General features: G+C 38.9%; 1 protein-coding gene across 1 annotated transcript; it reads right to left on the bottom strand.

Moving 5' to 3' along the window:
• Window positions 1-349: 349 nt before the first annotated feature.
• necab1 (N-terminal EF-hand calcium binding protein 1) lies at window positions 350-27,441 on the bottom strand. The gene is made up of 13 exons (XM_076105991.1): window positions 27,355-27,441; window positions 24,171-24,195; window positions 21,084-21,192; window positions 19,362-19,387; window positions 18,993-19,090; window positions 13,316-13,452; window positions 8,695-8,816; window positions 6,886-6,962; window positions 5,823-5,870; window positions 4,132-4,244; window positions 3,281-3,358; window positions 2,035-2,126; window positions 350-950 (listed from the first exon to the last, which is right to left on the bottom strand). The coding sequence occupies exons 1-13, from the start codon at window positions 27,439-27,441 to the stop codon at window positions 922-924; spliced, it is 1,041 nt and encodes a 346-aa protein (XP_075962106.1). The 3' UTR covers window positions 350-921.

Here is a 27,441-nt window from a genome sequence, read left to right as displayed (position 1 = left end):
GCGAGAGCGCGCCTCAAAGTCTGTGAGTCCGTGAGGGTGGAGATTGGGATTGGGCCCATGTCTCACACCATAGGTACACACAGAACGGAGCAGACCAACAATGACATGTTGCCAACTTTCTGTTACATTAAAATGCATAATTCTTGCCACTATAATTTCAATGGAAATCCCCATCTTGTCTCGGCAAACAAACTCGTCGGATTAGGAATTAAGTATCCATCCCTGATACTTCCATATTTGGATAACCATAAAACTCTAAACAACTGTTCCTTGATGTGTTTTGTTTTTAGATATGGTGTTAACAGACTAATTGACAAACAAGCCAATAACTAGGGGTAAGAACATGATACACAACAATATAACGTCTTTATTTATGATTATCTTATTGGAGACATTAAATACAGAAACAACAGAATAATGTTTTAATGAGCTCACCAGAGCTGCTACAATTGATACAAGTATCTGTCCTTCCCTCTCTATTCTCTCTCTCCCTCTCTCTCTCTCACACACACACACACACGTACACACGTACACACAGCTCACTCCAGCTTTCATTATCTACTCCGGGCTGCAGATGATGTCACTTCAAACAAAGTGATGATGTCAGATCATCAGATGGGTCTCTGTCTGATGAGGTCATTGCTTTTAGGACGTCAGAGCCTCGTCTAGGTATGTAAACAAACACATACGCATGGACTATTTCCGACTACCATCTATAACTATGAAGGAACATGGAGGTCTTAAATACGAATCACCATGACTTTACGAGTTGTGTTGAGTTAGTGTGTGTGTGTGTGTGTGTGTGTGTGTGTGTGTGTGTGTGTGTGCACATGTGTGTATGCTGCTATGGACTTCCTGATGTGTTGACAGGTAGCTCTCGGCACCCATCAGTGACGATCTGTGAACGGTGCTCGTCCACTTTCAGTTGTTGTTGAGGACCCACCATGAGGCTGTGGAGGAGGCGCAGAAGAAGAAAATAACTCAAAAATGACTCCAATCAATGACACACTTAGTACGCTGTCCTCTGCGGCTGTGTGTATTTTGTGCATTTGTGTGTCCATGTAATCTGTGACAAATGTAATCAGCACTGCCCTCTGCGCTGCTTGTGGCTGGTTACGTGGTGGTGATGCTTGTGAGACAGAATCAAGATCAATTTGATGTAATGATGCAGGGAAAATAACAGAAAGACAATTGCTGGTGTGCTGGAAAAAATGGCAAAACATGGACAAAAGCAGACTTATTATGAATGAAGATGAGTGACAGTCTAACATGAGCTGACTATGTGACTGTTAAATGTCCTTTTACATAATTAGCTTCAAAGCTAAATGCAATAATGACTCCAAAACCAAAACCAAAACATAACAAACAAACAAAAATCCTCAACACAAAAGAGGAAAACAACAACAACCTCAATATAAGATCCAACTTACTTGTCTCCATAGCTTTCAACCACAACTCATGGCCTTCCTCCGGAGTTGCTTGATTGTCATGTAGAACGTTTTATTTAATTTGATATCATAAATATTAAGTTGTATATATATATATATATATACATTATTTTCCATTATAACTACTGAGCCTCATGCCGAGGAAGGCCATGAGGTGCGGTTGAAAGCTTCAATAGTTAAGTAAATTGAAACGTGTGTTGAGATTTTCTTATTTTCAAAATAATTTTTGTGGTCAAACTGTTTCCAAGGTTGAGAATGAACCATCAAGCTAAATACGTATCGACGTCATACGTTCTTTATCACATTTACAAGGTGAAATACTCAAATCACAAATCTCACAGCACGACTTCTTGCTATCTTTGAAAACTTTGGCATCGTGACAAATTTAAAATGAAGTTCTGAGGGTTTGAGGGTCGTCTTCGTGATTGACGATAGACGTACCAGAGGGCACCTGAGGCTGAAGAGGTTACCCTTCAGCAGTGTAAGGTCAGTCAGGTTATGAAAGTTATCTTGATCTTATTGGATGTGATAGGTTTGAGTGTGAGGTGAGTGGAGAACCAGCAGGAGCTCTAATGAATGATCTTACCAGGAACCAGCATGGTGGTTATGCTCTCAGGAGTTTCCAGGAAGTCCACGTTCCCCCTCTGGAAGGTCTTACTGTAGTTGGTCTGCAGGTGACTGTGCAGAGGAAGATTCACTTACTGATGATGCATAAAGATGTCTTCAGTTGTTTGTAAACCTACCTATTCATGACACCATTCTCCTAGACTATTCACTATTGACAGGCAACTAATTAAAACAGTAAAAACAGTAAAAAAAAGTCTCTTCAATTAAGTGTATTTGAAAATACTTTAATTTTGTAGCAATTTGTAGCTGGTTGGTTTGAAAAACATAAAAAGCAGAAACAACAAAACACACATAAAAGCAATATTTAAAAAATCCAATTTGACCAACACTTATATCAGAGTTTGTATTTCTTATTAAAACACTGGAGTTAAGCACTTTCTCCATGGGTGTAAAGTTAGAAACGTCTGCTTGGTCAATAGATATTTATAATGTCATTATCTTTGCCTTGTTAGCCTGTTGTTTTATCCTAATTAAGTGGAAAAATCCACTTCTCACACCAGCTAGTTGAAAGATGTGTTCTTTTTAAAGCTGGAGAAAGTCTAATTTACTATAAGAGTAAATTATGGACACCTTCGGCATCCTATTTTTGACTCGTAGTGACCTTTATGTGCAGAAATGTAAGACATTTCAAATCAGCTGTATCAAAATGCTATTTCCATGTGTATGTTTCTGTTTCTGTTGTATATTTTCTATGGTATGCTATTTGAAATGTATTGTTGGGAGGAAGGGGCGGGTGCGGGTATTCTGTACACTACTATACATTTCCTTGTATGTTGTGATAACAAGAGGCAAAGTCCCGCCCTTTCTGGTGGACCAACATGGGACCTTGTTTCAGATAAAAATATGTACTGTAGTCAAAGGTGAGAGACAAGTTGCTTGGTAAATGCATGTTAGTATCATTGAGGTTCATTTTGAATGTTTACGAAACAGACTAGACTAACTAGATGTCAGATGCAAAATATAAAGTCACATGTTAAGAAATTAATGCAAGTTATGAAGACTTGAAGTTGCATTAACATGAATTCCTCTCTGCATCTTTGCTCATCAGTTTCATTAAAGTCTCACGGAGAACACTGTCACTATACGCAGTGTGAACCAGACCTTCTCTCAGCGAGTTCCAGCTGAGCAAAGAACATCATTTGGGGTTTATGTGATGAGGCCTCGGTGCATTAGTCATGATGCATATGGTGCGGGCAAATACTTACTTCTTCCACACGTTGTTATGCTCCCAGAATTCATAGAGAATGAAGCGTGATTCATTTGCCAGCCTCTGAACTGCGATGCTGCCAAATGCAAAAGAGGAGAGAACACAAGTCATGCAATCACTAATTAGTGTGCTACATCGTGTCCCTCAGCACAGCCTGTCCGTCTGCATTGTTTTCTCGCTGACACGGAGCAGGCAATGTGAATCTATCGAATAAATATGTTCTGTGTCTTCATCCTCAAATTATAATTATATAGTGTTTTGTCAGAGGTTTTAATCTCATTTTAATTGAGAGAAATGGCCGTGACAAAGCATGTAAATGTCATGCTGCCTTTTGGGCTGCTGGATTTGGCCTGAAACCAAAGTGACAGTTTATTTGAGTTTTTTTTTCTAATGTTTAAAATGGAGAAAAATAAAGTGCAAACAGTCTTTCATCTGCTGACCGAACGTGCTGTGGTCCGATGCTGCACTAAAGCCAGACCATATCTTCAGGCCAAAAAATTACAGCCATTTCTCTGATTGTTTCTATTTTAATGCTTCATGATTAATTCAATGTTGCTCATGATCTCATGAAGGTTTCTCTGATATAAATGAACCTTGTAGAGAGCCGGCACATCCTTGATGTAATTCATATCAAAAACTCAGCTACAGTGTGCAGATAATATACCAACTAAATGCTAAATGTTACATTTCCTTCTCTGTGCAGACTGGTTTTTCTTTTTTCTTTTGGATGTGTCTTTTATTCCCATACTGCTCTTTATACAACCTTTTGCAAAAATGTTGACAACTAAACAACACAAATATGTGTAGTAAATCCCCGATACAAAGTGAACAAAGAGAATGTAAACTGACTGTAGACATCCAGTCTGGGCGCAGGCACACTCCATGTACTGTCTGAGAGCCAAACGAAACTCCTCCAGCTCGTCCTCCAGCACCGAGAGCTGCCTCTGGACTATCAGGATGTGCTGTGAAGACAAAACACGCAGACACACACAAACACACACAAACACGTGAAGGCACGCAAAGTTAGAAGGTCAGGATCTGCTTCTGGTGGAGAGAGAGAGGTTGATGGAGCTGGGGGACGTTCAGAAATCTTCTGGCTGGGTTTTACACCCGCTCACTCATTTACACTCTTTTCTTACACTTTGAGAAATAAAAAATGAAAGCATCTGAGTCTTGTTGAACAAAGGCACGGAACAATAACCAGGAAAACCTGCTATAATCACGAGAATATAAAAGATAATTTTTCATGGCCGATGAAGCATTGTTGACAGAGGCAGAGTGGCTGATGGGAACAGGAAGTGAATCGTCTGCCCGTCGGCCTGTGGTGTGAGTATGTGTGTGTTAATTATGTGTCTGTGTGTGACTGATAAAACGCCTCAAGAAATTCTCTCAGTGGCTAATTTGGGAGAAACACTCTCTCATCACACACACACACGCGCGCGCACACACACACACACACACACACACACACACACACACACAGGGGACACATGCCCTCACACCAACGGAGTCACATAGTCCTTCTCTCAGCAGCACATTTATTCCCAGTGACACACCAATTACATATTTATTAATTCACATATTGCTGAGATGTGCGCATGATGAGACACGACAGTTACATACATGTATTATTCATATGCATGGTTTCATTTGTGATGCTGTGCTATGATACTTCTGGTATACATATTAAATAAAAAAAACAAACCTATATTTTTGTGCTTTAATTCAAATTATGTTTTTTGGACTCACCATGCCATGATCAAATAGCAACATGAGGCAAAGTAGTCATATTTTCTGAAAATCACACGTCCACATCATGTGAATTTATCTCACGTGAAATGTCGAAAAAACACGTGTGCCTTGTATGAAATTATTCATACAGACAAACGATCTTTAGAAAAAAGAAAACTCCCGTCTACCACACGTTCTTCCTCCTCTTCGTGTGTCTGATGGTAGACACTGAAGAGAAATCCTCCTGCCAGTGTTTGCGTTGGTCGGCTGTGTCAACGACTGTAGCGAGTCTTTCAGCCGTGAAATGAGTCATATGAAGCTCGGGCAGTAGCAGTCTCCCCTTGCGTTGGCATGTTGATGCTGAGGTTAAACAGGGAAGGATAACATGCACAGACAAACACCTGCGCGCTGTGTAAGCACAGCTCAAAAAGCACAAGGGGTCATTTCATTTGCCAGAAGGTTTACACACGAGAGAAGCCCAAACAAATGTCCTGTTACTATAGTGCTACTGTAAATATATATATTTTAGAGCACACACTGGAATACACACACTCTCTTCCTCACACGTGTCCATACCTCCCAGTCTAATACGGAGCCTTTAAACACAAAGATTAAAGATAAAGGCGGTCAGTGCTGTGGAGGAACAGAATATGATTCTGACAAGTTTCAGCCCTGCTGTTGCTATGACAACCGCTTAGTGGTATTTTCAGTGTGGCCTCCCTTTCAGTAAAACTCCCCCATGTGAAAACAGAGAGACGCGGAGTGGTCACAAACAGTAGAAAAGTTAAGATTTAAGTCACAAAACGCACCGATTTGCTCTCCAAGACCTCCTCTTCAACGGGCTCCAGACGGATCTCCTGCAGAACAAATATACAATGGTGCACGATGAGCACAGTGACACATTTAGCTAATTCAACAGCAAATACTTCTGAATTTGCACATCTTGCACAATCTCCTGTAATAACCGGTCACTGGCTTGGCTGGTGAGCCCTTGAAGGCCCATAATACGAGATTGGGAGCAATTTGATTGCCTCTCAACGGCTCTCAACGGCTCTCAACGGCTCTCAACGTGGCGGCTCACAGCAAACTGAGCTAATAGCGCTAACAGTACAAACTAAGGCAAAAGTGCTGACAGAGCTGTCAGTGTTCACCTGAGGGGGAACCGGTGGGTGGGTGCTACATGGATAATAGTTATTGTTGCTTTTTTTATGTACTAAATGTTGTATATTTCTTCTTTAAACTAAAGCAATATCTTGCAACCATTGTAAATTGCTACTGGTTAAGACCTGTTCAACTAAAGAGGGACATTTCTGCTTGCATGTTTTGAGTATAAAGAAGTACAATAAGCCGTCAATTTACAAGAACAATAGGAAAGATTAGAAGAAAGGATAAAAAAGTAAACATGACTTTCCTCTTGCTAATCATCACTCAGGTTTATATTTGAGTGCCTTGAGGAGACCCCACCACCAGGTTGGGAACCACTGATTTACCATTCATGAGTGCAAAATCCGCAAAGGATCCGAAATATAAATAAAATAGACAAGAACTTTAAATCTTCAAATCAGATCTCAGATTTCATGCTACGTTCAACACATGCAGATAGAAGCTGTGAGAGTTTCATCTGTACTATAGACTGCATATGTGTTTGTGCTCCTACGTGGGAGGGTGTTGTTGGGTTTAGATCATTTGTAGATACCGTTGTGAGTGAATTTGCCATAATTTGTGGTCGATCTGAGAGAGCAATGTAAAGACCAGATGGCCGGGATGGTGAGAGGAGACAGATGAAGATGAAAATAACAAGAGCCAAGAAGAAGAAGAAGGAGGCAGGAAGTAGCGGAGTGTATGGAAAAGGTTGGGAAAAAAGGAAATCACCTTTTTTTCCAGACGGTCGATGAGCCTCTGCAGTCTGTTGACCTGGATCATCCACTGGCCGTCTTCTTCATAAACACCTAGAGACACAGACAGGATAGATTTCAGACGGAAAGAGTGAATAACAAAGGTGAAGGGATGAAAGGTGCTGCTGCATACATCGACTATATTTTAAACACATTTTCCTCCATTGATTATTTGACCTGAATACCTCTAAAAAGGTGACCGTGTCCCAGGAGGCATTTCAAGGTGTCCTTTCATGTAATGCAGCGCACAAACATGCTAATCAATAGAAACGCTTTGACGCGTGTAATCAAAGTTCATAGAGGCTCTGCAGCTGCTGCTCAAGTCTCCCAGCAACCGCAGCTGATGTCATGATGGAGGTTTAACCGAAAACTGACTGCGTGCAAACAACAGTTACATATGACGACAAGGCAAGAAGTGAGTCTGATTATAAAGGTAAGTTGTGTTCTCATTAAGATTGTTTGAATGCAGTTAACAGCACTAAATAAAGTAAACTTAAAACATTTTTTTTTTAAATTTTAGTTATACATAACAAATTATAACAAAAAGTGTATTGTATATTATAGTAATGACTTCAAGCAATCGTCTTTGAAAATATAAAACAATACAACTTAATGATCCACCACAGTGGAAGTCAAGTTTATTCATAAGGCCCCAAATCCCAAATTTGTCTTTACAAAATACAGCAGTAAAATACAAAACAATACACATACATACAATTAATAATATCATCTAACATATACAGCAAAAATATATATAAAAAACATATTACAAATATTTCTCTCATCATGAAAAGTCATAATCCTATAAAATGTCAAAGACTTTGACTGTTTGCTTTGGGAGTAGGGGTGTGATTGTCAATCTACCGGTTGGCAATAACCGTGATATTTAAGTGTGAAATATTTCATCTTGATTTTCCACTTACGACAATAATCCAGCGCTTCTTGTTACAGACTCTCTTTCCCCACACTTGTAATTTGGGTGTAACTCATTTGCCAAAAAAAAAGACAAAATGCACGATAAACAAAGTTAAAGATGAATTTGACTGATAGCATTGTTATTATTAAAAAATAAATTCTATAGAAATTACAATCATTAGTTGTTTTAGCCACGATAATCCTGTGGTGAAAAAAACACTGTGACAGCCCTAATTGGGAGTAGAGGACTGTTTGGTAATTATTAAATTCATTCAGGTTTATTGCTTCTCTCACTATTGAAGAACTATCATGTTTACCGTGAGCAGCCCTGCATGAGAGAGACGCATCGCAAGTCAAACGTGCATCAACAAACTGCAGGCTAGTGGTGCGCTTGTGCATCACAAACCAGGGAGCGCTTGGCACACTGTAGCTGCTAGTATTTATGTTTATCATGACAGGAGTTTGTGTTGAGTGATTATCTTATTGACAGTGAAAGTGTATTCACACTTGCAGCACGCGGTGACTTGAGATCGAGGTCGTACATCTCCCATCCTCAAACCTCCACCTGAGTGCCGCAGCACTCAGTGGCTTTGGATCGACACCCAGGAGCACATGGGAACACAACTGTCCACTTCAATCTGTCTCCGTCTCTCACTTCTCTCTCACACCTATACTCGACCTCCCTCCCCTCCCTCTGTGCTCGGCCCTGCTTCCTGTGGAGACACTCTGACTCTGGCCGAGCAGCTTGTCTGCTGCTGGCAGCTACAAGACAACTTAACTCAAGAGTGGAGCACTGCGGTATAAAAACACAACGGGATGCTCCGATTATTTGCACAAACTCAGCATTAGACAGCATGACATATGAACCCACCTGAATTGACGAGACTGAGGAGAGGGTTGTTAGGAGAGAGGCTGCTGTTCCTCTGGAGCCTGCGATTGGAGCGACGACCCGACCACTGGATGGTCAAAACCTCTGGCTTCAGCGGGCCCTGTCTGGAGTCAGAACAGGGAGGAATTAATATGTCTGCATATTTTCTTTTAACTTGTTGAGATTGCATTACAATTGAAAGGCTTTTGTAACTGACATTAAATGACCTTTGTTCTGTGGTTTTTGTGGTGCACTCATCACACCACATGACAGATGGGTCCCACACAATTTTTGGCCAAGATTTGGGCTTTGCTGACTCTCATAAATAAACATAAGTCTTGACTTTGTAATTTAATTAACTACATAAAGATGAACACGAGTAGGAAGTTAAATTTGAATAGTTTATTGCATGAACTCATTTGTGCCAAGACAGTGAAAAAGAAGAGGGACAACTTGTAATGTTCTTTAATTTTTGTAATGTGATTTAGGGGGAGGCACCCTGGGAGAAAACAATGTTTTTCATGCACTGATCAATTTGAAGAATTTGGGTTATTTTTCTTCTTTCAGACTAGTGCAAAGAAAACATCCAAAATACGTATTTAGGTGTATATTTGACTACTTTGTCTTTTTAAATTTGTAGATTTCTCCTAAAGTCACCAAAAGTTAGCATTAGATAATGCCTCATTTGCATATTTAAACATAACATTTCAGAAAACCTGTACTACTTGGTTCCCTATTCACCTGTAGTGTCTTACAAAATGTACGGGATTTTACAACACATATCTCTAAAAGCCATTTTCTCTAAATCTGTTTTTTTTTCAGACTCTGAGCCAGAAATCTCCGCTTACATTCATCAAACTTTCCACTTTCAGTCCAATATAATCTGAAGGTTTTGCAGAGGGGTTTGTTCATATATCATTCATAGCCTGTTTTATGGAACATTATATCACTAAAAACATGGCGAAATAGTTTTTTTTATGGCTGTTGACAGCATTTTCGAATTCATGTAGTAATACAAAGAGATATTCAAAATTAATTCTGTAATTCTGACTCCAATATGTCAACAAAATGAAACAATAATTTGAACCGGCAGCTTTATCCACTGTTCAGATTTCTGTTCTGGACATTTAAACTAGCACATATTTCACAAGCATAATCAAACTTGTAATAAAATAAATTATTGCCACCATTATAGTTTAATGATATCTATTAGTTAAATATTTTACCTTATTCACATGGGGTGTCTGGCACCATGTGCCCAAAGGACACATGTCTCCTGAATAGATGTCTCAGCTCAGGCCTGAAGTTGTCCAGGCTTACGTTATATTTGTATGTTGCGTTGCCTTGATTGTCTGACATTGATGCTAACGCCAGTGAGAAGGTATGCAGCCGCAGGGTGACATCACCTAGGATTTATCTTTGTGCTGTCAAGTTATTCGGGCCCATATTTTGAGAAGACCTAAGGGTGTCTCTGGTGATGTGTGTGTATGTGTGTGCAGGTAAATGCACATGCTCATGTTTATATGTGTGTGTGAGTTTTGCGTATACTTGAAAGAGCGGAAAGTGTGTTTTATGATCATTATTTGTTGTCAAGCGAAGCTCTCCAACATTCTTTAGACTTCACACTGATATGTTTGTACATTTTCAGCTCACAGTGTTTAATAATTCATGTTTTATATATTCGCAATTCCTTTCAAGATACTTAAAACATTCTTAGTCAAAAAAACTGCTTTTGATTTAGCTGTGGCCTAAGCTACGCTAATGAGCGGCTGTAGATTGTTCACATTGAGAGTGGTATAAATCTTTTCATCTAACTCTCTAAATGTTAAACTTTTCCCTTCATCCACGAGACTTTATTCAGAACTTGGCTTTTTAGCTTTAACTACAGTAAATCTCATATATAGTGAGCAATCTATAGCAGATCTGTGAATATGTGTTTCCTAATATACTAAAATCACAGTCATCTTATTCAGAATGATCTCCTTTGGTCGAGAATACATGGTTGCGTCATATGACACCACTTTTGAAATGCCTCCTCCTACATCTGGGAGAAACGCAGAATGCATAATTAACCCACGAGTTAAATGTGTGTGTTTGCTTGATGTAGGGAGCAGGAGGAACTGTTGACAAGTCCCCCTCGGTCTTCCACTGAGTCATACTGTATTAACTTTAATTGCTAAAACCCATCTGAGACCAGCATCGAGCAAAGATCAGCAGCCTTTGCATCTTCATGTTCCTTCCACAACCTTTATGTCAACAAAGACGAAGGAAGAGGAGGTTAATCTCTGTTAGAGCAAACTATGTGGCCTGAATTAGCGATCCAGGACCTTTTTGTCCATGTTTCACCTCTTCTGTTTTAAAGCCAGGATATGATTACTGAAATAATGAAATGGTTATGCAGATTAATGATGGATCAAAAAAAAAGAAAGGGTTATCTATTGGGTAACAAATTACCAAGAGGAAAGTAATATTGCTTTTGAAATGAACAGTACAATTTATGAATACAAAGCTCACGCTCAGCTCTGAGTCATACCATGCATCCATGAGTGTGAGCTCCAGGTGTCCTCTTCACACATAAAAAAACAGACCACAGAAACCAATTTTAAGCCACCAGAGAAACAACTAGGTCCTCTGGATGTCTGGAAGAGCAGAGTGATAGCACTCAGATGCACGGGGGAATTATTGAAGTGTGGCAATTCAGAGACGGATGCTGCAGGAGAAGAAGCTGCTCTGGGAGCAAGGGACAGACACACTTTGACATGAGAGGGAAATAGAAACATTTCGAAGAGGACAGGAAAGAAGGGAAGAGTCGGTGGGAGCCTCAAAGCACATCACGTTCTGCCTCTGAGAACAAGTTTAAACATAGGGAGAAAAGGGACACAACAATCCTTTCAAACTGAAATCAAGCAGAAATACGCAAATCACTGCTCGGTTGTTGAGGCTGCAACAAGTGAGAACACAGACAGGTGAGGGGTCGCAAAAAGACGGTGCGACATCACCTGTCCTATAAATAGCATATACCATAAACGTACATGAAACCTGGTGTACTACACTGGTGAGTCACATCACTAATGAACCGAGCGCGACTGAATTCTGAATGAGAATGCAGACTGATCGAGTACTGCATGTACCTATACACAGACAAACACACACACACATACACGCACACACACACACACACACACAAACACAGACAGACAAAGACAGAGAGAACGCCCTCAAAACAAGCGTCTCAGGTTTAATCATCAACTGTCCACACAGCCAGCGGCTGGTTGTTTATTATCAGAAAGAACATTTATAAACATGCTAATAAGGAAATCATAATCCCATTAAGGTCATGTTCTTATCATCGATGTGTCAGCTGTGGCCTTCACCCTTGTCCAGTTTCTTTCAGTGTTTTGATCCACAAACAATGGATGTCTTGTGTGGAAAAAAAGTCACATTTTGCACATTTTTGGGGGTTACAGTAAATAGCTTTCAGTTAAGAACAAAGCAGTAGCAAAGCCTGTGTTAATTGATTTTTTTGAACACTTCAGGGCGGCACAGCAAGCTGTAAACATAACATCTGCCTTACTGAAGCAGACACAGAGTCCCATTAGCATTGATTTTGAGTCATGTTTGTGTCCGCTACCGCCTGATGACTGTAAATCCTGTATATTCACTTTCCTTCACAACGTACAATCTTACGTTGTCTGTTTGCTAGCTGCCTGATGTGACTGGAAAAGAGGCTGATGAGAGCCGTGAGAGTGACCCAAAACAGTGAAGTGGTAGGTCGTTAAACCAAAACAAAGTTTTGATATTAAACCGTTCTGTAGAGTTGTGTCATCTTTCATTGTACAAAGTCAGTTTATCCAATTCTTATATATGTATATTCAATATTGCATCTTTAGGTGAATTCATTCGAATATAATATTCAGCCTCGCCGTTCTATAATAAAGGCATGAAGACAGAATGGGGCGACAGACACTGTTATGTTACACGTCACGCCTCTTCTTCTTTCTGAAATCACACACCGAGGCAGCATTATGCTACTGTTGTTTGATTCAGTGTGAAAAAGCAAAGCCGGCGTGAAGGCACATCTTCATTACAGCAGTTTTGAGGAATCTTTGTGTGAAAGGGGCTTAGGTGAAGATTATTTTACTATTATTTACTGTTATTTTCACCTTCAGTGATTTACTTCTATCCCCCATATCCTTTGATCGCGTCATTTTGATTTCAGATCACAGGACATTGAAACCATCTTTCCTTGTATTTGTTGTGTTTTTTTGGTCTCCATGTATTATTTCTCTCAAATCTTGACAATCCCTTTTTAATTTTCTCCCTCCATGTATATTTTTCCCATAGGAAGGTTACAGAGTGATCAAAAAAAATAAAGGAATTTAGATATCTGATGGATTACAGAGAAAAGCAGGTGGTCTTTATAAATACAGGAACCTGTGCTGTTGTGCAGCACCTTGGATGAAAGCATCATTTAAATCTGAAATGTAGGATGTAAATTAGTGTGCGTGGTTTGGACAAAATTGTCACACTAGATGTGATAACTGTAATTATAGATGCCATTGTACAATATAATTGGTTCATGTTTTAAGGACTAATTGTATGTGTGTGAAAGATTTGTTCTTACTTCTCCTGGCGAGTCTGCTCGGCTGTGGTTTCCATGGCACACTCGAGAGAGCTTTGAAGTGAATGAAGCTGATTGGTTGTCTCCTTCAGCAAGAAGCGGGTCACAAACTGCTCCAGGTGGGTGGACTCTTGATAATCCTGTCAATCACGAGGAAGGAGGTGGAGGAGTGTTAGAGTGGGAGGCATGATAAAAAGAAAGGATGATAGAGCAACGAGAGCAGCGACAAGTTTCGCATGCCAGTCAGGAGTCACTCAACGTCCAAACTTCTTCTGCTAATTAAAAGATGCTTAAAAGATCAATCATTTAGAAAAGATGACATGAAACAAGAGGGAGTAGGAAGAAGAACATGAACAATCTGGGGGTTTTACACTCAACCTCTCCTAAAGCATGCCTCTTAACTTGTATTTGATCAATCTTAAATGGATGATAAGAAGACAGCAGAATGATTCAAGTTAAATATAATAAAATAAGAACTCAACGTATATGCATGAAGGAAGGGTGGGACGCTTTTAATGAGTACATTTACAGGTAAAACAGGACGGGAGTGTGAGTTTCTGTTGTATTAATCCATTTTGCTACAAACGTATAACTCATTTATTCATTCATTCATCACCGAATCATAGATGTGTCTGTACTACTGAAGTTAGCAACTTAACATCAGCATTTAAATCACGCTGGATATCGTTTTATTTTTGTTTAATGTATTTGTTAAATACAAATATTAGACTTTGTTGAGCATACAACTGGATTTATTTTCATTGCTGACTCAGACGTCCACCGAGCATTTATCAAGATGGAAACAGGCATTTGATCTCTCACATTAAAGGGGTACCCAGGCGATTTAGTATTGAACTTTCATAAAGTTGGGGGACTTACAAAAGATACGCTGGAAAAAGAAAAGTCGGGACGGAACTATATCCCGGCTTTAGTCCTTGGAAGGAATCAAGCTTCAAAAACAATGAATCTCAGGCCTAACTCAAGATAACCCTGATGATGTCAGCCATGATGACTCAACTGACCTTTATGATGGTATTGTAAGAAATATTATAAAATAGAAACTCAATCATTTGAGCAAATAATTAATAATATTTTTTTTTTGCAGGAATCAGATAAAAGTTATTATAGACACTCCAAAATAATACTTCACAGCAGTTATATGATTTTATAAAAGATGCAAATTTGACTGCAACTGTTGAAGGACAGAAATAATATGTGTTTTTCAAATAACTACATTTTAATGATTTAGTTTCAATGACACTTGGGTCTTAAAGAACACCTTCTGGTGTTCTGTTTATCATGTCAAAAACCAAAACTATACACTGACGTCATTGTTTTAAATCATGTTTCTGATCGGCAGGAACAGGTATCTGCATACGTTTTGGCAGAGAACACGTTTGCATGTTATGTTGGAAAATATTTTTAACATAACATCAAAAATGCGTAACAGACTTCAATCATAATCACGTATAAGAAATAAGTATTTCCGGTCGAGGTATTATGTGTCATTTTGTTTTGTTTGTTCAGTAAGTTGATGGGGGGGGGGGGGAATCGAATTGAATGTCATTTTGAAGAGGCATCATTTGTAACACGTGGACCGGAGCAGGAGGGCTGAGTGCTGTTTTGGATCTAATCGAAGGAGAGTGATTGATGCTCGGTACAACAGAGTTTGCTGTTTGCACGCCAGCTCCCACAGTTTGCTCACTCGACAAACTTGTTAGTGAAGATTAGAGAATGGTTAATGTGTGTGTGTGTGCCAGACAAAGAAAGAGGGGGAGAGACAGGAAAATGTATTGTCTATTGGTAATTATTGTGTTTTAAAAAGTACAATGAAGATGGCTTGATTTTAAAAGCTGGATTTAATTATCAGACTGCGGAATTGCCCAAACATATCCTAGTTACAGTATGTTGAGCTGAACTCTTCTCCAGAATATAGAGCAGATCATTACACTCGTCTATTTTCACATTGATCCGAGCAGCAAATCAGATTAAAGATTGAACAATTAGTCCTAAAATGTGAGAAAAAACAACCGTAACTCTGTTTTTCACAGAAAGAAAAATAGAAAAAGGCTGTGGTTTCTGCTGTGTTTGATTTAAAAACTCAGAATTGCTATCGGTCATAAGTATTGTTTGATCCCCTGACATTCTGAATATCAGCACACACACATCCACACACACGTCCACACACACATGCACATTCACTCAGTGAGAGTGAGTCACGACAAAACTGGTAAAGGTCAGTCTCCCGTCTACCATCTGAGCATAGATTACCTCCTGTGATCTGTTCCTTTGTGTGTGTGTGTGTCTGTGTGTGTGTGTGTGTCCACCTCACCAATCTTTAGTCATTTTAAACAGCTTAAGGTCCGCAATTGGTTTTCCTTTTTGCCTTTTCTATTGATCTTTCATTTTCAGTTGAACAAAAGGTCAATTGAGTTCTTTGTCGATGCACTGCTGCTAAATATCACACTATTTGAGCCTTATAGTCTGGGCTATTACTACTTAGCCTCCACCTTGCCTTGCAATCATACCTCACCCACTGCAAACTGACTTTACCTCAGTATTTTTAAAATCCTGATTGCAAATCATCATCAAATAATGTCCAAAAGAAGCTGATTGAAAGCCTTTCTTACTGATCACCTCAAAGTGCCAGAACAAGAGAACGTGGACTGAGTTTCTCCAGCTATTAATAAATGTAATACTAAGTTTGTGTGTAAAATCCTTCCTACATTCTAAGAAATCACAGGCTATAGTTTCAACTAGTGATTTGTTACCTCAGGATGCACCCTGAAACTTGAACCTGCAACAGCTGATTTTTTTAGCATTTTGCATTCTGAAAACAAATTATTGCACCCCTAATACTACAATAAACTGTGAAGTTCACAGCAACTTCCTCTCGCCGCTAGAGGAGGTTTGGTACGGGAAGCCTTTAAATAGCTTTGGCAAGAGTATCTGTGCAAAATGAGACCCTTAGTGTCTCAGCACAGATGCACATACATACATGCCTGGCTTTGTTTCAGATGCACATTCTTGTTCCAGCTCCCCCGCACATGGGCATGGATGTTTGAGGACACAAAAGCACACACACACACACACACACACACACACACACACACACACACACACACACACACACACACACACACACACACACACACACACACAATCAACCACATAAGCTTGTGCAAACGTTAGCTCACACAAATACACACAAATCATTTTTACAATGCAAAAAAAGGGAACACCTCACAAAACATGCAGGCAGCCCCCTCACACACATCCACAGCCAGAGACCACCCACTCAAATACATATACAGTTCGTAACAGAGACGGCTGAGCTTTATTAATGCAGCATCTGTTCTCCTCCTGGTAAGCAAATACCGGCTAAAAGATAAATGCAGCTTGCCATAAGTTGATTATCTCTCAATATGACACATTTAAGGTCAAATAATGTATGGCATTGTAGAGGAGAAAACCATTGTGTAGGCTCCAGAGAATAAACGCCAGGGCGACATCGGCAGTGTGTTCACATTATAGTGTTGTAATTTGATTTCAAAGTTATTGCCTTGGCCAATAACTCCTCAATTATGTCCAATTTGAGCACAGTTATTTGTTTTAAGATAAGAGAATCCTTTATTAGTCCCACAGCAGGGACATTTGCAGGATTACAGCAGAAAAGTGGACAGTGTAACAACAGACATGAGTAGAAAACCAAACAGGAAAAATAAAAAACAAAACAAGTACAATAAATAGTCAAACAGTAAAGGTATAATAAATAAGTAAATCGCCATTCATTCATTCATTTCATTTGAATTCGAATATTCATTTCACTATATCTGTGAGGGAACAAGAAAACCTGATTTGTGAGACTGATTGTTTCTCCAGTGTACCTCATGTGAGCTGGAGGCTTTCAAAAGATAAATATTTCCTTTTCGAATGACAAAACAATCCTTAAAACACATATATCCATGCTGCCTCTACTGTTTCTCCTCTTTCTCTCCTGCTGTCTCACTTCCTGCTCTCAACTGTTCTCCTGAGATTCTTATTCTTAACAGAAAACTATTTCAGGTGCATTTATCAAATTTTGGCACCTCATCACAGGTCGGCGAAAGTTGAGGTCCATGAAAGATTGCAAAGGGATTGCAGAAGTGTTTGTATGTGTCGTTTCTTTTGCAGGAATGAAGGCACATGTAATTCACTTACAGCGGGTCCAACCTTTTAGAACCTATTTCAAGAAAATTACATTTCTCTTTGAGTGGAAAAAGTTATTCAAAGGATATATATTGGTTCTCTACTTTATAGAATATGTCCACGTTTGTTTATATGCATGTATTGAAAGCATGTATTATTTGATGCCATTTTTTTCTTAAAATCTCCCCCTCACTGCCATTTTTTCTGCTCAGTAAGTGTCACAACATTTACCACACACAAAAATCTGTATCTTCCATTGACATTCATCTTTGTCCCCCACAGCTCTGAGGTGTTGAAGTTGGATGTCATCATGTGTCACCTCTCTCTGCGTTAATAAAGACCTACCACCAATAATTGAACGGTTTTACTCCCACTCTCTGAAGCAGAATGAGACGCGTCTGCTTCAGTGCAGATCAGAGGGGCGATTTGAGCCTCGCAGCGTGTGTCATATGTGCCAGATGAGATACTGCAGAGACAGATAGGGTGGCAGAAACAAACAAAAAAGCTCTCCCCCCAGATGTATGCCTCTCTTCCTCATCCTAGCATTTGTCCCTTCAGTCCTCTGTTTTTCTTCTGCCATTTCTGATTATTGACCTTCATCCCCATCTGTTTGCCTTTCTCTCCTTCGTAATCCCCCTTTTCCTGTCTGATCATCTAAAAGGTACTCAGCTTCTGCCACAGCTGAACAGTAAGATCGAGACAAAATGAAGGTTTTTCCGAGGCATGATCAAACGCAGTATTTGTTTGGTTACGCAGCCAAAACCTATTTAATTTTGGCTACAAGTACAAAAAGAATCATAACGTGCTTTGTTCTGCAGGGTAGCATGAATGGCTCGTCCTTTTTGGCTCTTTAATGGAAATCTGCCTAATGGGAGATCTGAGGAAGCCAGTAGGGCAGCAGAGGAGCATGCTGAGATTTGAGACGTGGAGTTTAGGACGTGCTGTCAGTAAATCAAACATCTCACATTATTATCATTATGTGCTCTGCATGAGATGTCAGTGTGATGTTCACTGTGTGGAGGTGTGGGTCTGTGTACGAGTGTGTCACGGGGATGTTAATTAAAATAAACGATATGCGCAGATAATGTTCTCTTAACAGAAATAGAAATAGCATCCATTTAGCAGATTTTTCTCGTGCCATGTTCTTTCAGTGACCATTTTAACACAATTTGCCACGAATGTAACAGCCTTTCTCTTCAACCACATCAAACGGAAACACACTCACACACCATACACCCACTGCTAACGCCGCTTACTTTGTGCATTTTGTGAGCAGCTAAACTCATGCATATACATATGGGGATGAATGGAAATAGAATTCTAAAATATCCTAAAAAATATCTAAAATATCCTCCAGTGTATGCTCGGAAGAATTACAGATATGATTACAGATTTTAAATATGAAACATTAGAGATAGAGAAGTAGCAAGTGTGTTTTGTTGAGAAAAGCAGGTTTATATTTCCAATGATGATTTCATTTCTATCATCTTACCTTCTTTGTTTTGTCCATCGCCTTCAGTATGGACATATTCAGGTCTTCTAAGGCAGCGAGAACATTCTCATATTCACAGAGGTGCTGGGAGAAATACTCTTCACAGCAGAACGACAACATAAAGGAGAAAACATTTTGTGAGTTAAGCAACTGGGACAGGGCTGGAGGTGTTTTGTTAAAGCAGCGCTGTGTGACAGCTCAGTCACACAGCCTGTAGGGGTTTGGTCACAGCGCATGTGACAAAATCTTAAATGGTTCTTTCCTCATGCTGGGTCTACGGTGCTCCTGACTGTGAGGTAAGCAAGATAAAGCTAGAACAGTACAGCTTTTTACCAATATTAAAAGCTGTTCTAACGTAGGTGAACTTACCACAGAGTTCATCAGTGTCCACATTGCTGCGAAACAAAAAATGAGAAAGAGACATTTAAATAATTCCTGAAAAACATACGTTTTTAAAGGAGGTGACAGATTGATCCTTTATCTCTGCAACAACTTTTGCTGGACAGACTACGGTTTGGTGAATCAATGTATCATGACGAATAAAATATGTCATGAATAATTGAATAATTGAGTTGCTTTGCCAGACAGTGAATCCCTCACAGGAAACTTATCAGGAATTTTTGGCTGTTTGTGTCAAATGTCCATGCATGAGAAACAAACAAAAGCTGAAGGTAAAGTAGAAAATGAGTCATTGTATCCCCTGACTGGCTTGCATCAAGAGACATGTTATTCCTTGTTACAATGAAGGTGGCTGGGGAATTACACAGGTTTTAATTTCCTTCCACATAAGCTGTAGCTGTCGTTCACAGGGGACAAAGTGCTGCAGCAATCAATCAGTGCAAATAGGCGAAAACACCGAGAGCCACAGAGGAGAGAGGAGGTACTGCAGACCAGAAATATACAGAAAGCTCTAATTTATGTGTCTTGAAACTTGGCTGTTTTGAAGTTCTTTATACTAATGGACCATGCACAAGTGAAGCCCTTCATATTGTAACTAACGAGGAGAAACATTCATAGTAAAGTTTTGCACGTGCCACTCCTCCTGTGTAACTGCAACTATATTACTCATGTACAAATGAAAATGTCTGAATTTACTAACTGTATGCAATATCTGTCATTTTTATGTGAAGTATTGAATAATCCTTCAGTGTGCAACATCAACCTGAGCAGCTTCACAAGCCTGTTACGCAGACCTTGCAGCTCAGTGACTCATTCTTTAATTAATACAGGATTTAATTTGAGACTTCCAAATGACTTCCTAACAACTTTGCCATCTGTGAAAAGAACACAGAATGAGGCACATGTTTGTTTTGGTGAAACACCGAGTCCATTGAACTTCTCTGTGATTTAGCAGACAGCAGAGTGATGCTGAAGACATATATGAAATATATAGCTCTATCATTGTTGACAAAGCTTTGTGGCTAACTCATGTAAATCACACATCTCATACTCATGATGAGGATGAAACAAATTATAACATTTGTCATCAGCATGACTGTAATGTCTCATCATTCTCTACCATATACCATGACTCCTGATCACATCAGCAATGAGAAACACGTTGATGAAAACATAAAACACCCTAAAATTGATTCCTGAGGCACGCCACAGTGTGTTTCTGACACCATAAAGATCTCTGAGGCAGGTGTAGCCATTTGAAGACACTGCCAGAAAGACCAGTGTTTTCATGCAGTCTACAGTCTTTTGATTACAAAATAATCTCTCATTCTAGAAAGGAAGCTAGAAAAACACAGGCCTTTTTTATTGAGATATTATGGGTTCATGTAGGAAAAATATGTTACAGATGAACGAAGTTTATGTGTAAGGCCAGAGATGTTTAATTTGAGTTTGCATTCAGTTGAATCGTTCAGCCCTGCTGAACCAGTCTTTTGTCATTTGCAGGGTGTCAAATACCGACACGTTTTCATGCCCCTCGGCCGTTTACCTTGCAGACCAAACGTCCGAAAGCTGCAACTACAGCTCCATTATTTCCAAACAGCATCGTCATCTACCTCTCCTCCATCATCCACATCTTCATTCTGTCCTCCATGGAACACAATAATAACAAGATAGAGCAATGAACGGACTTACTCTGTGTTATGAGTGTCAATTGTGTGGAAGAGCTCCTGTAGTTCCGCAGTTGTCAGGACTCCATCAGAGAAGTAGGCTTTGAATTCATCAAAGGACAGCTTTCCATCATCTGGGGACGGAGCACAAATGCAGCTGGTCAACACTGTGTCAGCACAGCTCAGTCTAAATGATTCCTCAATCCTAAAACTAGTTTTGGGTCAAATGAGCATTCTGGTTTGTGTCTGTTGGACATAAAACATGTAATGAAATGTATCATGGAGGTGAAAAGATAGCACATATTTAATTTATCAACATTCCATAAGGAAATAGGTGTACTAACTTTAAATTAATAATTTAAGTCCACCCCCTGAGCTGATGAAACTGAGGGTGACTTGAGATAACACAGATAAGATGCAGCGTGTTATAAACTGCAGGGGCTGAATCAGCAAAAGATGGCATCAAGCGTATATAGATAAAACTCCATTCACAGCGGAAAAGAAAGTAATAAAACTTAACAAACAAACTCCACTGTGCAACATTCTTCCTTGTTGTTATTATCATAGTAAACAACACTGAAGGGTAATCACCATTTGTTCCATGAGACCAACTTGATGGTAGTCCTAAACAGCATTGTTATGCTTTGGGTCTTTGCAATTATGCTCGGAATAAAAAGCCCCAAGCTACGTGAAATATTCATGAAAATGGTGAAAATACAGTTTCAAAATGAGGAGCCCCAAACTGAATATCCGGCAGCAAAATTAATATGATCAACCACAGGCGACATATTTTCTCCACACAGTTCTGGCAAAAAGTAGATTCTGTCTGTTTGTGTGACACGAGGTGGCTGATCTTTGACCTGCTGCTCCGGAGGTGATGTTCAGTATGTCTGTCATGTCACTATGTGAGCAAGAGAGATGATCAAAGGCAAATGTACACAAATCAAGCGCTCAGTGACTCACTCGATGAGTTCAGAAATAATCTTGGAATGGACCTGACATACAATTGGTGCTGTTTGCACTAACACTAAAAACAAACATGTGGGATGACTTCTCATTATGCTGCATGACAAAACCATTCACAGCGAGGGACGGACATTTAATGAATAATGAAGCATATCATGCCATGTGAATAATTAATTCTGATTAGACACTTTTTTGCGTGTAGAGGAAATCATTTTTTGATTTCATGCAGGGTCTCTATATCAAAATGTTTAACAAAACAAGACTTCAGTTTGTTCCGCAATTAAAAACACTCAAATTCATGTGGTTTGACCGTATGATACCAGAAATGAACGTAGCCCGCGTGTCAGCAGGGTTACGTATATTCTACGACACGCGTTAACGTGACACAAAGAGATACTGTCATGTGCAGTCATACACACAAATGGTGGTGCCATCGCAAATCTGTAGGATATATGCATCTGACAAACCCTTGTCAAAGTGTCCTTAATGTCCCAAGCACAAACATGCTTCGGCAGACTGTGCATGAAGATAAAGTGATCCATAGAGGCATTTGTCTCCTTTGAATAAAGACTTCGTTCTGAGAGCGTGTCTATGCTTTTATTTGAATTTCAGTGCCATTAATGAAAAAACAATATATTTCAATAAGCTGCATAGCAGGGATGTCAGAGAGCTATTTGCATTTGTTAAAGCAGCAATAGTATTTGTATTTGAATAAAAGTGGAATAGGGAAAACAATCCTGTTTTTGTTTTTATTACATCATGATTTTAGAATATTAAAGTGTTAATATGGTGTTCTTCAGTAAACTATTATCACAATTATAAACACTTTATGCCATCAGTGATTGACCCCTGGACCCAAACTTGTGTTTGATTTTATATAATTAGGATTATGGTTGTATTGAAAATGTGTCTGAAAATAAAACAAATAAAATTGAAAAGGTCTTTACAAATCAATTATATCAATGATTAACAAAATTAACTGACTTAGGAATTATGTGAAACTTCATGAACAAACATGAGACTTGACTAAGACAGTAGTAGAAAGTAGTCCTCTGAAAGTCTGGTGATAAAATAAAAAAATAAAAAAACACAAATATGTTGCAGCAAGTGCTGCAACATATTTGTGTATAATTCACTGTTTCAAGGGGCGATAAATGCCGGACTACTTCTTAGTAGGGAACAGTTGCAAGGCAGCCAGCAGAGACTCCAGGAAGTTTCTGTCCCTGGTCAAGAAATACTGTAGTCCGGCACATAACCTCCTGTGAAACTGTGATTTGTTCATATTTAAAGTATAAGCTCACCAGCTGCCGGTGACATAGCTCAAATTGACATGAGTGGTATCGATCTTCTTATCTAGGCAACAAAGCGAATAAGCATTTAACAAAATGTCAATTTATTCATATAAGTGATTCATAGAGGCATCTTGTTTCCTTTTTTTAGCAAAGAAAAACCAATTGTATCTATGTTTTTAATTGTATTTCAGTGCTATAATCTAAATTATTTAAGAAAAGTTATTTAAATAATGTATACACAGGCATACTGAAAAAAGTTTTTAGAACATAAAACTATATGTTATCTTTGTGATTTATTGCAAGTAATTAAAAATGTTATTACTTTAACAGTTTGTTTCATTTTGTGACTGCACATAAATGTAGAACATTCTGACAATGCAGAGCCAGTGTGCAATAAAAGATAGAAATGTCTTGGATCGAGACTACCGCTGACCTAGAAGACATGAACATGAACTATGTATTTTGTATGTATATATATATATATATATATATATATATATATATATGTATATTATGATAGTGTCGCACAAGATGGTGGAGGTGAACCAACAGCAGAATTAGCCGTAGACCTCCAGCTGTCCACCTCTTACTTATTAATCGTGAACTGCCATGATAGAAATGTTGAACTGGTACAATTTGTTTTTACGTTTTTCTTCGTCAATGCTCTGAAACTGAACCTCAGTGAGGATGGTCAGTTTCCTGTTTCCATGGAAACTGAAAGAGTCTATCAGCAGAGAGTCATGATCAGAATTTCATTGAGAAAGTAGGTTTTCACACACGCGAGAAAGAAATGTTGAAGAAATGCCAAAGACACTGTGTGTGAGTCTGGAGGTAGCTTTTGGTGCAATATTTACCGTTTTTATCAGCTCTCCGTAAAATCTGAAAAGAGAAAAGGAAAAAAGAGGGATATCATCAAAGGTAAACAGTGTGTATGTGTGTGTGTGTGTGTGTGTGTGTGTGTGTGTGTGTGTGTGTGTGTGTGTGTGTGTGTGTGTGTTGTGGGGTGGGAATCATCGATCACACTCTCAAAAGCAGTGTGTCATTAAATTATTGATAGTGCTGTCCCAGAGTCCAGATGAGATGAAAGGCAGAGTGGCAACGACAACATCAGCTTAAAAAGGCTCGAACCACCTCAAAATAGCTCGGCCCACTTTCTCTTCTTATCGGGTTTAAACTGGTGAAGAAGAATTAGAACATGTGTCGATTTACACTGTAGGCTAAATCTGACAACGTAACAATCAATGTGCTAAAGTTCAAAATGCCATTCTTCTGTTTGTGGGACTTAAACGCTGTGCTAGGGGTAACACTAATCCTAATATATCCACCCAGCTTCTTCTAGCTCTTGGTCTGTTGTGTGTTCTGACTTACATAATTTGTTCAAATTTTTCTGCTTATCACACTTTGTTGCCTCTTCTGCCGTCCCCCAACAACTCCTTCTCAATCTATCTCAGCTGTTTTTTGTCATCTCTTGTCCATTTCTAAGTTATATAATCAATTAAATTAATTGCAACTATATTTGTCCCTGCAAGGTAATTGTATGCCTTGCATGTCTTACCTCTTAGGTCAACAAATAATACACACACACACACACACACACACACACACACACACACACACACACACACATAAACAAAGGCAAAAAATGTATAAAGTTAGAACAATCAATCTTCTCCATGCCTTCATCCTATATTGATAAGTGATTAATAAAGACAGTTTTTAAGCATAAATGCCAAACATTTATTAGTTTATGCTTCACAAATGTGAGAATTTGCTGTTTTTTTCTTGTCTCAAATTATAATCAAATTAATATAGTTTGCTTCTGGGCTGCTGGTTAAAAAATAATTAATAATATGTATGACATCACCTTGGGTTAAGGTCATGTAATAGGGATGTTTCTTGGTTTACTGATGTTTTATCGGGCAAATGTTGAATCTGCACATTAATCAATGAGGACAAATAATCGTTAGTTGTAGCCCTACTTTTTTCTGCTTTCCAAACTCTTCTACCTGACAACTGCTCTTTCTATTCTTATAAACTAATGTGCATGAAAGTTACTTTCATACACATTATAATATTGGAAATCATTTGGATATTATCAGGTACCAGCTCACACTGAAAATGTCATGTCATGTCATCTCATCTCATGTCATGTCATCTCATGTCATCTCATGTCATCTTATCTCATGTCATCTCATGTCATCTTGTGTCATCTCATGTCATCTCATGTCATCTCATCTCATGTCATCTTGTGTCATCTCATGTCATCTCATGTCATATCATCTCATCTCATGTCATGTCATCTCATCTCATCTCATGTCATCTCATCTCATCTCATGTCATCTTGTGTCATCTCATGTCATCTCATCTCATCTCATGTCATCTCATGTCATCTCATCTCATGTCATGTCATCTCATCTTGTGTCATCTCATGTCATCTCATGTCATCTCATGTCATCTCATCTCATGTCATGTCATCTTGTGTCATCTCATGTCATCTCATCTTTTGTCATCTTGTGTCATCTCATGTCATCTCATGTCATCCTATCTCATGTCATCTCATCTCATGTCATCTCATGTCATCTTGTGTCATCTCATGTCATCTCATCTCATCTCATGTCATCTCATCTCATGTCATCTCATGTCATCTCATCTCATGTCATCTTGTGTCATCTCATCTCATCTCATGTCATCTCATGTCATGTCATCTTGTGTCATCTCATGTCATCTCATGTCATGTCATGTCATCTCATCTTGTGTCATCTCATGTCATCTCATCTCGCCATCTCATGTCATGTCATGTCATGTCATCTCATGTCATGTCATCTTGTGTCATCTCATGTCATGTCATGTCATCTCATCTCGCCATCTCATGTCATCTCATTTCTTCAAGTTATCTTTTACATCTAATGATTAAAATGAATAAATTCTGAAGTGTGATGGTCTGGCACCACAGCAGCATCAAAATCATAAAGAAAAACACACATGGAGACACATCACATCTAACCTGCTCCAGGCTGAAACAACTGTTTGGAGTCAGCGTGTTTTTATGACTCACACCCGGCTAAGGCAAAATCTATATGTCTGGAAACAACAGAAGCATACACTCTGACAGCCAACTCGATGACAAGCAGAGGTTTCATTCCCTGCAGAGCACCTGTTCAACATCAGTGACTGATTTGATGTTATACGGCAAATTCCACCTTTCATAACTCTTGGTTCCCATGGGTGCATCCTACCCTGTCTCTGTCAAACAGTGAAGGCAGCCAACAGGTTTATCGCTAAGACATCACAAGCGAATGAAAGAGTGGAGGAATGGGGAGGAATATAATTAGGTGGTGCCGAGGCAGAATGCCGTGAGTGCCGTGATACAGGGGAGGCAAAGCACTACAGGAAGATCATTACTGATATTCAAATATCTTATTTAATATTATTATTATTATCATCTAAGGGAGATCTACTAGTGTTTGGAATTCTTATGGAATTCTTCAACACTTTAAAAAACATTTTTAGATTCAAAAAGTTCTGTATATCAATATTATATGTTGTCTAATTCAGCTATGGTTTCTCAATAACACCCTGACTTTTGTCAAACCAAGAAGACTTCTAACATTTCATTAACTTGGTATTTGGTTTTGAACACTGACATAAAAATGAATTGCAAGCCTTTGAAATCCTGACATCATGAAGCCAAATTAAAGGTCAGCCTTGTCAAATGTATTCATTCTATAAAAAGGAACCCGCTGTACCCTGCATGCATTTGGGGACCCATTAACTTTGGTCCAAATTCTTCTAACCTACAACCAATAATATCACTGAAACATAGATATAAAAAGTAAAATGCATCTATTTCTTCAAATGCAATAAAAAAAATCAAACAATAAGAACATCTGGGAAGCATGATAGCTGTTTTCCTTTTATTATCGAGATAATTTGTAAAAAATAAAATGCATTATGCTCAAGTTTTTGCAATAATAGTGGAGATGAAATACATTTTTTTTTCAAAAAAGCAATGATTAAAAAATGTTTTACAGTACTTACATCTATGAAAATCGACATTCCTTTTTTAATCTCGATTTGAGCTCTGGGCTCCTCGGACACAGACTGAACCTCATCTGAACAATCCAT

The sequence above is a fragment of the Anarhichas minor genome, unplaced genomic scaffold (assembly GCF_050575085.1).
Source record: "Anarhichas minor isolate MPS153535 unplaced genomic scaffold, ASM5057508v1 ptg000033l, whole genome shotgun sequence".
NCBI lineage: Eukaryota > Metazoa > Chordata > Actinopteri > Perciformes > Anarhichadidae > Anarhichas > Anarhichas minor.
Note: the sequence above shows the minus strand (reverse complement) of the source record. Positions and strands in the feature narration are given on the sequence as shown.